This window comes from Polypterus senegalus, chromosome 13 (genome assembly GCF_016835505.1).
Source record: "Polypterus senegalus isolate Bchr_013 chromosome 13, ASM1683550v1, whole genome shotgun sequence".
Lineage (NCBI taxonomy): Eukaryota > Metazoa > Chordata > Cladistia > Polypteriformes > Polypteridae > Polypterus > Polypterus senegalus.
In genome coordinates this window covers 74,774,878-74,790,508 of record NC_053166.1, presented here as the reverse complement: position 1 = coordinate 74,790,508, position 15,631 = coordinate 74,774,878, and the positions used below count along the sequence as shown (strand labels likewise).

Here is a 15,631-nt window from a genome sequence, read left to right as displayed (position 1 = left end):
TGTGGCATCCTATCACAGTACCACGCTTAACGACCCATTTTGTTTTACAAATGTTTGTAAATGGAGACTGCATGGCTAGCTGCTTGATTTTATACACCTGTGGCAATGGGTCTGATTGAAATACCTGAATTCAATAATTAAGAGGTGTGTCCCAATGCTTTTGTCCATATAGTGTATTTGACTTCCTCCAGTGATTTCTTGGTATTTCACCAAGACAGCACGGATGCACAGATGGCCACAGGCTGGCAGAGAGAGGCGTTGTGGATATATGAAGAGGCTGGCCATAAAATGCCCGCTCAGGAGCTACTAACGGAAGAATATAGTCACAGCACTTAAAGAGCACTTTTAATACATGTTGCTAAAGACATTTCTGGGTATGTGGTTGCTAGTAAGCCTTGCATATCCTCACGGAGCCCTTGTGACCCTGGGTGATTGAGGGTGAGGCAAGGCTGGCGTCCTGTTTTTGCAGACACTGAGATGAAGCTGTCTGGGGACACATAGCACCTTAAAAGACCTATGAGGCATGGAGGAACAGCTGATGAATAAACTTTTCAGAGCTCATTACTTGCTGTTTTCTGCATAGTGCTAAAGCCTTTCCCCATTTCTCACAACTCTGGGTTGTTACAGTATTTATAAATGTAAAAATATTGTAATTGGGAAGCTTAATTCACCTGTTACACAAAAATACAAAACAAAAATTGTGCGAAATCCCAAGGATGAAGTTTACCCAATAGCTGATGCATATACATGGAGTAATTCAAAGAAAGTAAACAAAACTATGAAAACTGTTAAATGGATGAATATTTATGCTGTTTGGGCATCTGACTTTTGGTGTGATTTGAATTACTGGTTAATATAGTTTTGTCATTCTGGAGAAAATGAAACTATTTGCAGGCAGCAACCTTCACCCTACCCATTCTAATCTCTTCCTCCATTTTTTCCCCATATACTTACCACCAGCAGGCTATATTGGGTGGATTCTTCGTAGACCTGTTTAGAATGTGTGCTGGAGGGTTTTTGTATATTTTAATTTGCAGAAGATTTTATGAAATTCTGAACATCATAATATTGGATTTTGCATATTGATTTTTCTTAATTGACAATATAAACTTCTTTTTGAATCTACAAGGTCTAGGAGAAGGCAGGTAGAAATGGCATTTGAAGATTCTTTTGAAGAAATTATTTATCTTTACCCAAAAATAATTTGACACTTTCTGCCTAAAACACTCCTATTTAAAGTCTGCCATATACTTTTTAAATGTGCTTTTTTTGATACCTTAACATTTGCTTAGCTCAATTTTTTTACTTTGTAGGATTGAAGGTATTGTTATCCTGTTTTAAGTTGGTGGACAAATGAATTTTAAAGAAAAAATGGCCAACAGTACTCAAACAGGAAAGCAGGAAGCTTAGCTAATTTGGGTATCTTAACATGGATTGTTCCGATATCTTATTCAGTTTGTTTTTAGTTTAGTTTGTTTTGCAAGTTCCCAAAAGTAATTTCTTACAGGTTTCTCAACACTATTTATGTAAAGATATATAATCCAGAGTTCAAATCTGTGGGGTTTGCTGCAATTGTTTATAACTGTTAAGCAGAATTTTTCTTGCTTCTGCATTTTTGGAGGGCTGGAAGTATCTGTTGCTTTGTGCTACATGGATTCAAATAAATGCTTTAAGCAGTATCCCATAGTTTTTTTCATTTTGAATGTCATTTTTGGCACCATCTCTTAAAGTGGCTTTACTCTCATCCACATTCATAGTGTTCCCTTTTTTTTTTACCAGGTACCTGCTACAAGGGAAGTCCTAGGCTCCTTACCCAACGTATTCAGTGCTCTTTGTCTCAATGCCCGTGGACTTCAGTCATTTGTTCAGTGCCAGCCTTTTGAAAGGCTTTTTAAGGTTCTTCTCTCTCCTGATTATCTACCAGCCATGAGACGACGTCGAAGCTCTGATCCTCTGGGTGAGACTTCATATGAAAATAAGTGACATAATAATAATTACAGTGCAATTAATAAAGAGATGCATCTGGTTTTTTATACAGTACATTTAGCTGGTTCATTTATTAAGTAATACTTTTGCAGTACTTATTGCTATAGTGCTATATTTTTGGCACTATATACTGAATAGGCTTATTGCAATGCCAACTTTGATATAATACTTAGAAATGTATTTATATTCGATACCATTTTTGATGCCTCATAATCCTTGGAGAATTTTAGGACACCAAGAAAATTTTGAGTGAAATTTTTTGTTTTGTTTTCGAAGCCACAAACCATATAATGCTATCTAGGTTTTTTTGTCAGGAGATGCATTTTTTCAGAAGATTCTGGTGTGAATCATTTAATTGCCAACAAAGAACAGTAGTGCAGCCTGTTAACACGATTGGAGGGCGTGTAAGGAAAAAATAAAAAGCAAGCGTGGAATTACAACTGATAGGGTTAGAATTGATTAATTTAGTAGTATGGAATAGTTTTAAAACTTTAGAATTAAGTTTATAACCCATTTTTTTGACAATGTTGCACTTTAAAAGTCACCCAGTGTTGCATATGATCTGGGAATCAGATTTGTGAGTATGCTTTTTTTGAGCATGCGCGCGCACACACACACTCTATATGAATGACTCGTCAATGAAAGCACAATTTCCAATTAGAAAGTACGTTTTGTTATATCAGTGTTTACTGGCAAAAATTGTGGTATTCATTTTGGGCAATTTTAGCTGTACTGCTTGCCTTTTATAACATATGTAGCTGCATTGCAGCACTATCGAACATTTTTCCATCTTTATTTATCTGTACTTACTAGAATTTAAATCTCAAAACATTTATAGTCCTTATTGTCAGATTGTCCCTATCAGTACTTGTATTTTGTATTTATTATATTAGGTGATACAGCCTCAAATTTGGGCAGTGCTGTAGATGAATTGATGAGGCACCAACCTACCCTGAAAACTGATGCAACCACTGCCATTATTAAGGTAAGATTCTTATTTTATGAATCAGTACTTTATCATGTTTGTAGTGTTTAATGCTAATTAAGCTGTATTGGGTATTTTAAGTTAAAGATACAATAAAATTTCTGAATAGAGTGGTCACAAAGTATTTGATGATCTGAACAAAATTAATAGAAGCCACAAAGGTGCAAGTTTGTTTGGTAGTCATACAGTTAATGACATTCAGTGTAAATTAATCAGTAATACAAATAAAGAAAATAAAAAATTTGCCAAAAGTATCTGTAGCATGTGATTTCAATAATTCAACAAAATCTGCTAATAAAAGAATATCTTACACCGTTTATGTGATCTATAACGACAGGACTAGGTTTTGTGATCTTTCACCTTTACTGGTATTAAGTGAACACATTTAAAAATAGAAGCAGTATTTTAATACTGTGTATGAAAGTGAATATGGCTAGATGTCTAGTAATGTGTTATCTTTTGTGTTCATCATACAAATCTGTGAAAACTTTTGTAGCTGACATGTAAACGAATGCAAACTAGTTAAACTGTAAAATATTTTAATTAAAACTGCATTTAAAACCTTAATGCTTCTCATTACTCAAGTGTGTGACAATTTTCTGTAAAGCATGTTGCAGTTGAGAAAAGAAATTAAATGTTTCAATGAAAATCAGATTTCTGTTGCAAGTAATGGCATAGGAATTCAAAAGCAAGTGAGTGTATGAAAATGCAGCAAATATAGGATTATTTTTTGTATTTAAATATAGAATTAGTTTTTTATTTATATAATCTTATTTCCGGAAATAAACTATAATAGCAAAGTTCAAAATTTTTAATCTAATTTTTCTGGCGAATGGGGAAAATAAAACTACTAATAAAATGGGCATGAACAAGGAGCCAAGTTGAACAGCAGAAAACTTTGACTTGATAAGAGTATGAGAAAATTGTCAAATTACTAGTTTGCAAAGTCTTGTCAGGTATCTCGCTGTGTGCTCATATTATCCAAAATTTTTTTACATTTCTTAAAGTAGTGTTAAACATAAATCCTCTCATGCACAACAGTGATGCATGTTTTAGATGAGATGGAGCTTTTGGATTGAAGACCTGTTTTTTTTTTTTTTTCTCTCACATGCCCTCGAAACCTCCATTTATTAGTCATGAGCTCTTCCTAGTTACAGCTGATTCATTCGCTGCAGGGTTTCTTCATGTGTTATCAGCATTTGAGAAATTGGCCTGAATTGAGTGTTAACACTAGAATTACCAGAGCCTACGAAAAAACTCGTAGATCCGTCCCACCTTAAATCGCTTCTTAAATCCCTTCACAACTCTCCACCAGCGTCCTTTGTCCTCTAAATGTGCTGATAAACTCAGGCTGCAAGCAGCCGGCTATTCCATCCCCCACCGACTGAGAACGTGCACAAACTTCTCCCAGCTCATGCCTTGATTGATTTTCTGGGAGTGAAGTGGAGTTTTAGAGTGGAAATAATAGATCGTTGTTTGGAACACACGCATTTCATGTCTGTTCCGTTTCTTCAGTAATCTGTGTAAACATTGTTAAAACAGAAACGTTTTTATATTCTAGTAGTAGATGACAAAATGTAGTTATAAACTATATAATGTATGAAGCCTGAAGTCCAAATATCAAAGAAACACTTTCAGAACAGGTACAAATCTAACACAACAATTGCGCTTTTATTCAAAAATATAACTGCAGAAACAAAAAGCTGCCTTAACATGCGACATTGACAGCTGTTTATTATTACTGCCTCCGTAACGCAATAGAATCAGCTGCTGACTGGGAATCAGAATGTCGCGAGTTCGATCCTGCACCACTCCGTTTTGAGAAGTAAACAGCTGTTAGTCTTACTATTTTAGAATAAAAACATACATTTGATTTCAGTCTGTAACAGCCGGTGTAATTTATGATACTTGTAAAGGTTAGCTTTGTTTTTTTTTTTTTTTTCTTCAGTTTTATTATCTCAGCCGTGTTCACGAGCCCAAACACACCCCACCCCCGCAATCTGACACTGCTGTTTTCACATAGACGCGCTATAACAGAGGTAAACTCAGCTCCCTTCTACATTGGAGCAAGAATGCACATACCATGACTTGCATACTAAAGTGTCAGCAGGCACTTTTCGTGGCATTACACACATTTTGGAGCATGCCCTCTGCACACTTCTTGTGACTTTAGGCTTTAGGAAGTAAGTAAATAAATAAAGGTAAATCATGTCGTCATGATTTCTTCAAAACATCACATGTATTTGTCTCTTTTTTTTAAATGTGTGTTGATCACCACCAGCATGTTGCAGCACACAGCATCTGGCCACCTGCATGTTCTTGCGCGCACTGAATAAGAGACAAATATACAGTCTGACTGAGAGAATCAGACTGAAAAAAAGCAAACATTTAGAAATGCCATACTTTTACAGCTGATCTGACGCTGTTCGTTTTCAAATAATATTGCATTAGTGCAACAATGTTTTCTGATTGGTACTATTCAGGTCATAAAGTGATTTCTTCAAAATGTCACATGTATTTGTCTCCTTTTTATTCCACTGCTGCACTGACATCGTGCACCAGAAGGCTTGAGCTTATTCAGTACGGCAGGAGCACGCAGGTGGCCGGTTGCTTGTACTATCACAAGCTTTTTTTAAAATGTGCGTTTATCACCGCCAGCATGTTGTATGTAGCACACAGCAACTGGCCGCCTGCATGTTCTTGCGCGCACTGAATAAGGTCCTGATCTGACTCCAAGTAATAGCGGCAGCATAAATTCAAACCCGATCTGACGCGGTTTGTTTTCAAATAATATTGCATTTGTGCGATGATGTTTTCACATATATTGTCTCTTTCTTTCAGGTGTGTAATAGAAACCACACCATAGAGAGAAGTGTGTACAACGCTTCTTACAGGAAAAGGCGATGGAAAAAGAAAAGATTATGCAGCATCAACAAGCTTCAGTTCTTTATTTACCAAAGTTACCTTTATTTATTTACTCACTTCCTACAGTGTAAAGGCACATGTAAAATGCAGAGTTTCCCATATACATATACAGAGTACAGCGATGGCAAAAGTGGGATGTGCATTCTTGCTCCGACGCTAGATCTGCAGTGTATCACGATACATTCTCTTACCAATGGTAGCGAAATGAAGTGTCTGCCTGCACTTTTTGTGGCATTACACATGTATGTTTTGAGCATGTCTGTGCCAAATAAATAACATTCAGCTTGCAGCCTGATTTTATCAGCACATATAGATGACAAAAGACGCTGGTGGAGAGCTGTAAACAATTTTAAGAAGCGATTTAAGGTGGGACGGATCCACAAGTTTTTTCGTAGGCTCTGGTAATTCTAGTGTTAAGGCAGTCAATTTATCCAGAAATGATCTGCTGTGCAGCAGTTCCAGCACATCTTCATTTGTTTCCTGCTGACTGGAATGAAAGTGGCTAATTGCTTTAACAGACTAAACCTGGCAAGATGATGTGTGCATGTTCAGGAAACTGTAGTGCAGTGTCAGTACCAAAAATCGGAGAAATGGTTGGCAAAACTGTAGCTGGCCTGAATGTGACCCTGTTCACCATTTTTTATTTTCTGGACAAACAAATGAAAAGCTCTCTTTCCCTTAATTTCTGCTGAAGATGCACCTTTCTTTTCTTGCACTCTGCTGTCTTGTGCATGGGTAGAGACAACTGTTCAGATTCCCTTTATTCAGTTTTTTACTACACATTCTTTTATTGAAAACCTGTCTTCACTCTCTCCAAAAGTCTACCTGTGTGCTCTCTATATACAGGAGGTTGGGCAGAACAATGACCCGTGATCCTTCAAGTACTGTGGTGCTTTGCATTTAGGAGCACTGCAACTAAATTTACATAAAGCTTAAAAAAGCAGATTTTGAAAAAAATTTTTTTGGATTAACTAGTTTACTGATCACCAATTGAGTCATTTGGGGATGAACATTTTCAGATCAATAGGTATTATGTAGTGATTCTCCTTTTTTCTTCTTGAGAGTATTATCTTATTAGTAGGTATTTAATTTCAATAGGATGGTTTATCGATTTCTGTTACTCTGACTACAACTGCCATGCCTCACCTATTAACTGCAGTCAGCATGTCACCGAAGTAGCAGAAACTACACTTATTTCTCAAGCAATTCAAGTGCTGATTTCTAAAATTATTCTTCCTTAATCAGCATTCTGTGTACCTCTTCTTTCTTCAAAGGTGTCCACTTTTCATATCACTTCATATTTTATACATTGATTTCTAGAAACCACAAATTGGATCGACCATCTCCCAACACTTTTGTCTCGTACAGAATTCAATTATGTGCCCACCAATTCCACATTTCCTTCCTGTTCATTTCTAACCTTTACCTTAGTCTTTTCTGAATGTACTGTGAAGTGCTTTGTTTCCAAAGTGGGTTTCCATTTTAGTGTGTTCTGCTTCACTTGGCCTTTTAAAACATAATTTGCATAAAAGAGGTCACATTGTAGTCCTTTACACAATTCTCTGGTCACCATCTCCATGATTATGTCAAGCAGCAGACTAGGAATGGGTCCATGATGCAGCCCCACCTTCACTTCAAAATTTTAATTGTTCCCATCTGCTCTACTGTTCACTGTTAATGCTTTGCCATACATTTACCTCACTGCAGACACCTGTAATTCCATCCACATTTTTCTCAGTGCCCACTTCAACACCACTCTTGGCACCTTTATAAGGTTTCTTTTCTAAATCTAGGAATGCATAATGCAGCTTCTTTCTGTTTACCATGTGCTTTTCCTGCATTTGCCTGACAAGTACCTCAAATATTATTTTCCCAGGTGTGAAAACAAATTCCATTTTTCTAAATTTCACAGTCTGATTCTTTCCTCTCAACTACCTTCCTTATGTGCCAAAAGATTGATGGTTTGATATGACCCACACTCCAATGGATCACACTTTCCTTAGTATGTTTGTTGGAATGTGCGCAATTGTTTTTCAGACTTCATGAATCCTTCCTTCCCATACCGTGTTTTGTAAACATTAAGATTCCTGATATAATGACTACCAACACTTTCTTCTTGTTAACCCCATTTAATTTTTTTCTGCCTTGTAGTTGCTGGAAGAAATTTGTAACTTGGGTCGTGCCCCTGAATACATATGTCAGAAGCCTTCAATTCAGAAAGCTGATGGCACTGCATCTGCTCCACCTCCCCGCTCAAATCATGCAGCTGAAGAAGCTTCAAGTGAGGATGAAGAGGAAGAGGAAGTACAAGCAATGCAGAGCTTCAGTAATGTACAGCAAGGAGATCCTGAGCCTATCCAACAGTGAGTATTAAATAAGAGTGCTACATCCTATTAGAAAACTGTAATTCAGATCTTACCTTAGTCATTTTACAAGTGTGCATTTTGCATTAACTTATAATTTGAATCAACTATTGGCTATAGTTTTTTATCTCAGTATATTTCCCGCCCTGGATATCTCAGGTAAAAAATACCTTCACAGCATTTATTCCAGGCTGTGTTTGTGCAGTGCTTAAATGAGTATTGCTCCTCTTCGCTTTTGGTTTCATTATGTTGTCCATCTTGGCATCTGTAATGTCCACTATTCAGATTTCTCCTTGGCCATATTTCTTTCTTTCTTTTTTCTTTCTCTTTCTCTCTTTTCTGATACAGATGCCCCTAATGCATGAAAATGTGTTTTACTTGAGAGTACATACATGTTGATCAGGGAGTGATGTCCTTTTGTAAGTCATGTGTAAACTTAATCTTATAATCAAGTGAAATAAAATTTTATTTATATAGCACAGGACTCCAAACTGTGACATGGTTGCAAATGCAATACAAAATTATTTTTAACAATAACTTAGTTTAGTCATCATTCATGACTGACCCTACCTTTCTTTTGCTGGTTGACATATAATCAGTTTTTAATCTGTTGTTATACAAGTGCTTTAACTGCTTTACAGCCATTCCAAATCCCTTGCTAGTTGTGCACACATTAACTCGACAGTATGTAGGCACCAGTTACATCATCATAAGAGTTTACTTATCACAGCGTGAACAGCAGCTGCTTTATTGGTTAGTAGATGGCTGTTTGACCAGAATTTGCATCCACAGGTAGAGAAAATGCCCGGTACAGAGCAATTTATCATGTGGAGAGTAACATTTCTTCCCAAACAGTAACAGTGAGAGAGATATAATTTCTAGTGTTACCGAAATATATGTAGTGCATATTAAGTGATAATAATGCTCAGATTTTAGTCTGAAGCATAAAAATGCTTGTGATTGTGTAACTGTGAAGTGTGCTCCAAAGGAGACATTTTAGCTTAGGCCATGTCCCCCACTTGTTGTGGGGGGATGGGGATGGGTTGCTAAGATCGTCCTTAACACTAGAATTACCAGAATCTATGAAAAAACTCGTAGATCCAGCCCACCTTAAAACCATTCTCACTTCTCCACCAGCGTCCTTTGTCTTCTAAATGTGCCGATTAAAAAGAGCAGCAAGCAGCCAGGTATTCCATCCCCCACCATCGCAGAACGTTCACTAAGTTTTCCCAGCTCATGCCTTGTTTGATTATCTGGGAGTGACTCAACTGCTGGAGTTTTAGAATGGAAATAATAGATTGTTATTTGGAACACATGCATTTCATGTGTGTTCTGTTTCTACAGTAATCTGTGTAAACACATTGTTTAAACAGAAACTTTGTCATATTTTAGTAATAAATGTTGCAAAATGTAGGCATAAACTATAGAATGTTTGAAGCCTAGGCATAGCTCTATGATTTTTCCTCTTAGAGTGCAGCATGCTTACCGTACTTCAGAGATTCAAGTTCGATTCCCCGCTAGGGAGGAATGTGACTTTTTTTTCTTTTTAACCTTGGCCGCGTCGCTGCCTGCCTGCAAGCGTCTGCTTTCTGCGTGCTGGGGCGTTTTTCTTTTTTTTTTTTCTTCTTAAGTAAATCGTTAAGTTTAAAACGTCGATCACGGTTATTTCTGTTGATTAATTCATGCTTTCATTCATTATAGCTAATACTGTTATCAAGTGGTCGCTGTTTTTGCCTGTTGTACACAATCTATCAAGCGTCTTTATCTCCACTTTCACTGCCCGCTTGCCTGCGTGCAGTGTGTGTCGATTGATATGATTGAATGTATTTTCTTTTTAACCTCAAACGGACATAAAATGTATAAACTGATATGCACTGTCAGTAAATGAGATCATTATATTTTCATGTGGGATGCTCCTTTTAAAATATTTTTTAACAATTGAGACTGCAATTAACATGAACAAGTGTCCTTATAACTGTTTTAAGATCCATAACACACAGACAGAGCACTGCGTGATAGGCAGAGAAGTCACTAGATATATAAACAAACAAGGAAGGCACGTACTGAAAGGAAAAAAAAAGATCAACATCTGCATTGTTCCTGCTTGCACTGAATAAGCTCACACGCTCTAACCCCGCCCCTCCCCCGATCTGACTCTAAGTAACAACCCAAATACAGACGCAAACCAAGTGTAATCAAGAGTCCCCGGTTTGATCCCCACTCACTCCTGTTTTTGCTATTTTCAGTAGTAAGCTTCTCTTTGTGTTAATATTATACAGTACACACATACACTTGGTTTGCGTGTATACTTGCGCTGTTGCATCGAGTCAGATTGGGGGAGGGGTTAGAGCGCGTGAGCTTATTCAGTGCAAGCAGGAACAACGCACATGTTGATCTTTTTTTTTTTTTCTTTCAGTACATGTGCCTTCCCTGTTTGTTTATATATCTAGTGACTTATCTGCCTGTCTGTCTCTCTATTACGCAGTGCTCTGTCTGTCTGTTTTATGGATCTTAAAAATAACAGTTATAAGGACACTTGTTTATGTTAATTGCAGTCTCAATTGTTAAAAAAATATTTTAAAAGGAGCATCCCACATGAAAATATAACGATCTCATTAACTGACAGTGCATACCAGTTTATAAATTGTATGTCCATTTGAGGTTAAAAAGAAAAAAAAGAAAAAAAAATAACAAGTCCTCCCCAGGAAGGGAATCGAACTTGGGTCTCTGAGGCACGGCAAGCCCACTGCACTAAAAGAATTAACGACTCTTACCACTAAGCTACAGAGCCTATCCAATTGTACTTGAGCCTTTTGTGAAAATGTTTATTTGATGTTTGGACTTTGTGCTTTTACACTTTTTATAGTTTATGCCTACATTTTGAAACATTTATTTCTGTTTTAACAATGTGTTTATACAGATTACTGTAGAAACGGAACCAACATGAAATGCGTGTGTTCCGAATAACAATCTATTATTTCTAATCTAAAACTCCACTTCACTCCCAGATAATCAATCAAGGCATGAGCTGGGAGAACTTAGTGAACGTTCTGCTACAGTGGGGGATGGAATAGCCGGCTGCTTGATGCTCGTCTTAATCGGCATATTTACAGGACAAAAGAAGCTGGCGGAGAAGTGTGAACGGTTTTAAGGAGGGCCGAATCTACGATTTGTTTCGTAGACTCTGGTAATTCTAGTGTTAAAGAACTGGGGAATAAAAAGTTTAATACAGCCTACTTGTTCTTATCCAAGAACTTTCCATTCACAAAATGTATCCTAGGTCTTTATAATCGAAAAGAACAGAATGGATGTATTGAATGTCTGATAATGATTTCATATACCCTGAATTTTATTGAGTGCATTGCAGATGCACTTAAAGTGCAAACAGTGAGTGTGGCTGCAATGGCGAATTGCATCTCAATCATTAGACTGTGGATGTGACATATCTGGTAGAGATAATGTGATTATATACTGCATATACTACTTCTTGTGGTGTACTTGTAAATACTTTAATTGGATTAGCTAAGCTTAAACATTGCCATGCTCGGGGAATCCTAAAAACAATAAAGTTTGTATTTGATATTGCACACCATACTAATTTGGGGACAGGATTAAATCTGTGCATTTTGGGCAGACAGAGCCCATGTTAATATGGGTGCATCAGGTGGAATAAGTGTACTTCTAAGAGGAGAGATAAGAGAATATGTATTTTCATTTCACTATTTACCACACACACACACTAGAACTGGCAATGTTGAATGCTTAGAAACATTCCACTGATTTCAAAATCCCTGATGTGCTTCAGCAATAAAGTACCAGTGTTGACTTCATATTTACTACACACATTCTGCTTTCTGACCGAAATACAGGACAGAGACAGTACACAGCTATAGATCATTTCATGGAGCACCTTGCTGCAACCACAAATCATAATATTAAAGGGATAGCAAAGTATATTATACAGCAAATGTTGTGTCTGCTGTTTGGGGTTCTGCAGTTCCTCCATTACATCTCTGGAGAAATGTCATGTCTAAGTGTTAGACTTCAGAAGAATTCCCTAATTTTGCTTTTTGTGTGGCTATAGTAAAAAGATGTGCCATGACAATTAAACATAAGAAGGATAAACCATTGAGGAATGGAATTCTTCAAAAGTACATGCAACACACTGTATTAAAATTGCATGGCCAGAGTCGACATGTATTCCAGGAGGTCGATGCACAGAGAATACAGAGACATCTACAAAATGTGCCAAAACAGTGAGCGGTAGCTTCATCAGCATTACATTTCACCAAGCTTGAGGGCTTCCAGAGTCAAGCAAGCTTCAGAGATGAATTTAATCAATAGATTGAAAAAACATTGGAAATGCAGTACAACTTGTTCTTATATAGTGCTTTTCATTGAGTACTATGAGCAATTGTTACTTATAGTACAATTGTAGATTTTACTGATTACTAAATCCAGAACTGCTATTCATATAAATGCAGAGTTGCTAAACACACAAAGAACAAATTAGAAACTGATTAAATATAAACTTAGTCCAACAGTGTCTGTCTCTTAATTGATGAATTATGGCATGTTGTCAACAGTGGAGGTTAAAATTATAAAAAAAAGAAAGCGAAAAATAGTCACAGTCCCGGTGATCTCTGCAAACTGGCTGCCTACCATCTCCAGGGTTTTCTGTAGTGCAGGCCGTCCAAGCTGTTATCCAGTTATTCCAACGCTCTTTTATCCGAGATGACTTTTCATTATGCAGGAGAGCTGCCTGGTAGTAGAACAGTGGCACCAGGTATCCAATGAAGATACTGAGGAAACAGACAGAATAAAGGGAGGGTTTGTAACAGTTTAAAATATTTTGATATTTCTATTTCTGTACAAATGACCAACAAACTGAAGTGCAGTATGCACAGCTAATCAGCAGCTATAGTCATGGTATACTAGACTAAAGTGATGAGTCTTCAGCTTGGATTTAAAAGCTGAGACTGTTGGGGGCATCTCTTAAGTATGTAGACAGTTTTGGGACCCTGTAACTAAAAATCTGACCTCCCAGTGTTATTTTATTAATCCTTGGAATCTTAACTAGGCCTGTATTTAGGGATCTCAGTGTATGCTGTAGTTTATAAGTAATGAGGAGCTCTGATAAGTAAGCAGCCCAAAGCTTAACTGTGAGACAGTGTTAGGACTGGAGAACTGGATTTGTGTGTTCATATTTTTGGCTTGTGTAATAAATAATGCAGCAGAGTTTCATCTTCCTATATTTTTAAGATGGAGAAAATGTTTTGGATAGTTAAATTGGGTGCTGATTTAGTATAACTAATGTTGATTCCAGCTGAGATGTGACAGCATGTTGTTGCAGTCAGCATCATTTCCTCCAATAACTATCATTTGTATTTTCTGTATTCAGAGATAAATATTTCTCATCCATCCATTCCCTTTAACTCAATGACATAAGTCTGGACGACATCAGAAAAAAACCCCATTTGATCTAAAGAAAGGTATTATTGGATGTCATCTCCATATGAGTGAATTTGTTTTTTGTAATGGTAATTCTCTATGGAACATGTAAAGTGCAAACAGTGAAGGAACACCATATTTTACTTCTGGTTATAATGATGCAGTACTGCAAGCACATTTTTTTTTTTTTAAGTACTGGTTACTATTTTTTAAATATGAACTAAACCAGGAAGGCAATAGTGCCTGTGAGGCCTAAGTACTTTTCTTCTGTAATAAAATGGTATCAAACATTGTGCTTAAATCTAATGACATAATAACTATAGAATTTCTTTCATTAGAGGATTTTAGAATGTTATTTACAACACTGGTTAGTGCTGTTTCTGTACTTTGACTGTGCAAAAGCCAGACTGGAATTCCTCCAATAAAATGTTGTTTTAAGGTGACACTGAAGATGCATGGCCCCTACTTTTTCAAGTATTTTAGAGGAAGGTTAAATTTTGAATGGGTCTATAAATATTAAGCAAATGTGGTTTAACTCTGGCTTTGTAAGTAATGGTCTGATAACTGACACTTTTAGTTCATCAGGAACTATGCTGCCAGTACATCTATTGATCTTTTTACTAGTTTATTTGATACTGGGTTTAAGAAACAAGTAGTAGATTTCATTTTTGAAATTAAATTATTACTTCCTTTTATGAAATTATTAAATTAGTGCATGCAAGATGAGACCAGGGTTTCCTAATCTAGTATTACGTTTGTGAGGGATCTTACCAATTTTCTCAACCTGCACTGCTAAATATCTTTCACTTTTCAAGCCATTCATGAGGATTATTACTGCTCCGAGCTCTGAAGAGAGCTCTCTTTTTTTTTTTTTTTCTTTTTTAACACAATTGGTTTAAGTATTTCGAAACACCCTCCCTCTACTCTTCAGTTTTTGGCATTCTAACTTTGAGATCAAGTGTTCAACCAGACTGAGTTTCTGTGTGTTTTAATCACAATTGTTTTGATTATTGCTATTGCATCCAAAGCCTCTTTCAATACCTTATTGTAATTTATTAGATCAAGAACTATGCTCGAATTTCTGAAAATTTTTACAAATTTTAATGCAGAGTTGTAATCGATGTTGCACTCTCCTTGTTTAAATCTGCAAGTAAGGACAGAACCAAGGCCAACATAATTAAGTTGTTAAATGAATAATATTTAATAGTGTAATAATTCAATTTTGAGTCTCCGTATGTAATAAATAGATCTTATTTGTGGTTATGACAGTGAGTTGGACTATTGACAGTCTTGCAAAACCTTGCAGAATTAATGAATTTTGTTTTTTTTGGATCTTTTACTGAATTTATTAAAAGCTTATATTACATTCCATATAATCAAGTCAAACTTAAAACTAAATTCAAATCAACATAACCCATGAGAAAGAGGGGAAGGCCAACAGCCAAAGCAAAACTGTTGAGAGTACTAAAGAGAGAAAGGAGTCTTTTCCCCCAATATAAATACTTATTCTAAAATGTTATTGATTAGTTCCTGCTAGGCTTTGTTAAAAAGTTTTGAACAGATCCTCTAAGTGAGTATTTGGTTTTTTTCCAATTTCAAATAGTAATTAATATCCGTTATCCACTGACTTAAAAGGTGGGTTAGGATTCTTCCAGTTGGGCAAGACAAGTCTGTGCTAGTAGTGAAGTAAAGGCAATTACAGTTTATTTGTTCTTCTCCACTTTAAGTTCATCTGGGAGTACATTAAACACAGCTGTTAGGGGTGATTGTGACACCAAGGCTGTCTGATAGGCATTTGAATTTTTTTATCCAGAATGATGTTAATTTGATACACACCCAAAACTTGTGGCCCATTGAAGCTGGAGCTCCATTGTAACATTCACAGGTTGGATTATGCCCTGGAAACATTTTTCAAAATTTT

At 36.4% G+C, this 15,631-nt stretch overlaps 1 protein-coding gene across 6 annotated transcripts in view; it reads left to right on the top strand.

Annotated features, from left to right (window-relative positions):
* The window catches only part of huwe1 (HECT, UBA and WWE domain containing E3 ubiquitin protein ligase 1), a 362,527-nt gene that overhangs the window by 164,763 nt on the left and 182,133 nt on the right, over positions 1-15,631 (top strand). For all 6 annotated transcript variants that reach the window (XM_039775720.1, XM_039775721.1, XM_039775718.1 and 3 more), the window contains 3 exons: positions 1,780-1,957; positions 2,880-2,971; positions 8,048-8,259. In XM_039775720.1, the coding sequence (XP_039631654.1) occupies positions 1,780-1,957; positions 2,880-2,971; positions 8,048-8,259 (482 nt within the window). The remainder of the gene's footprint in view (positions 1-1,779; positions 1,958-2,879; positions 2,972-8,047; positions 8,260-15,631) is intronic.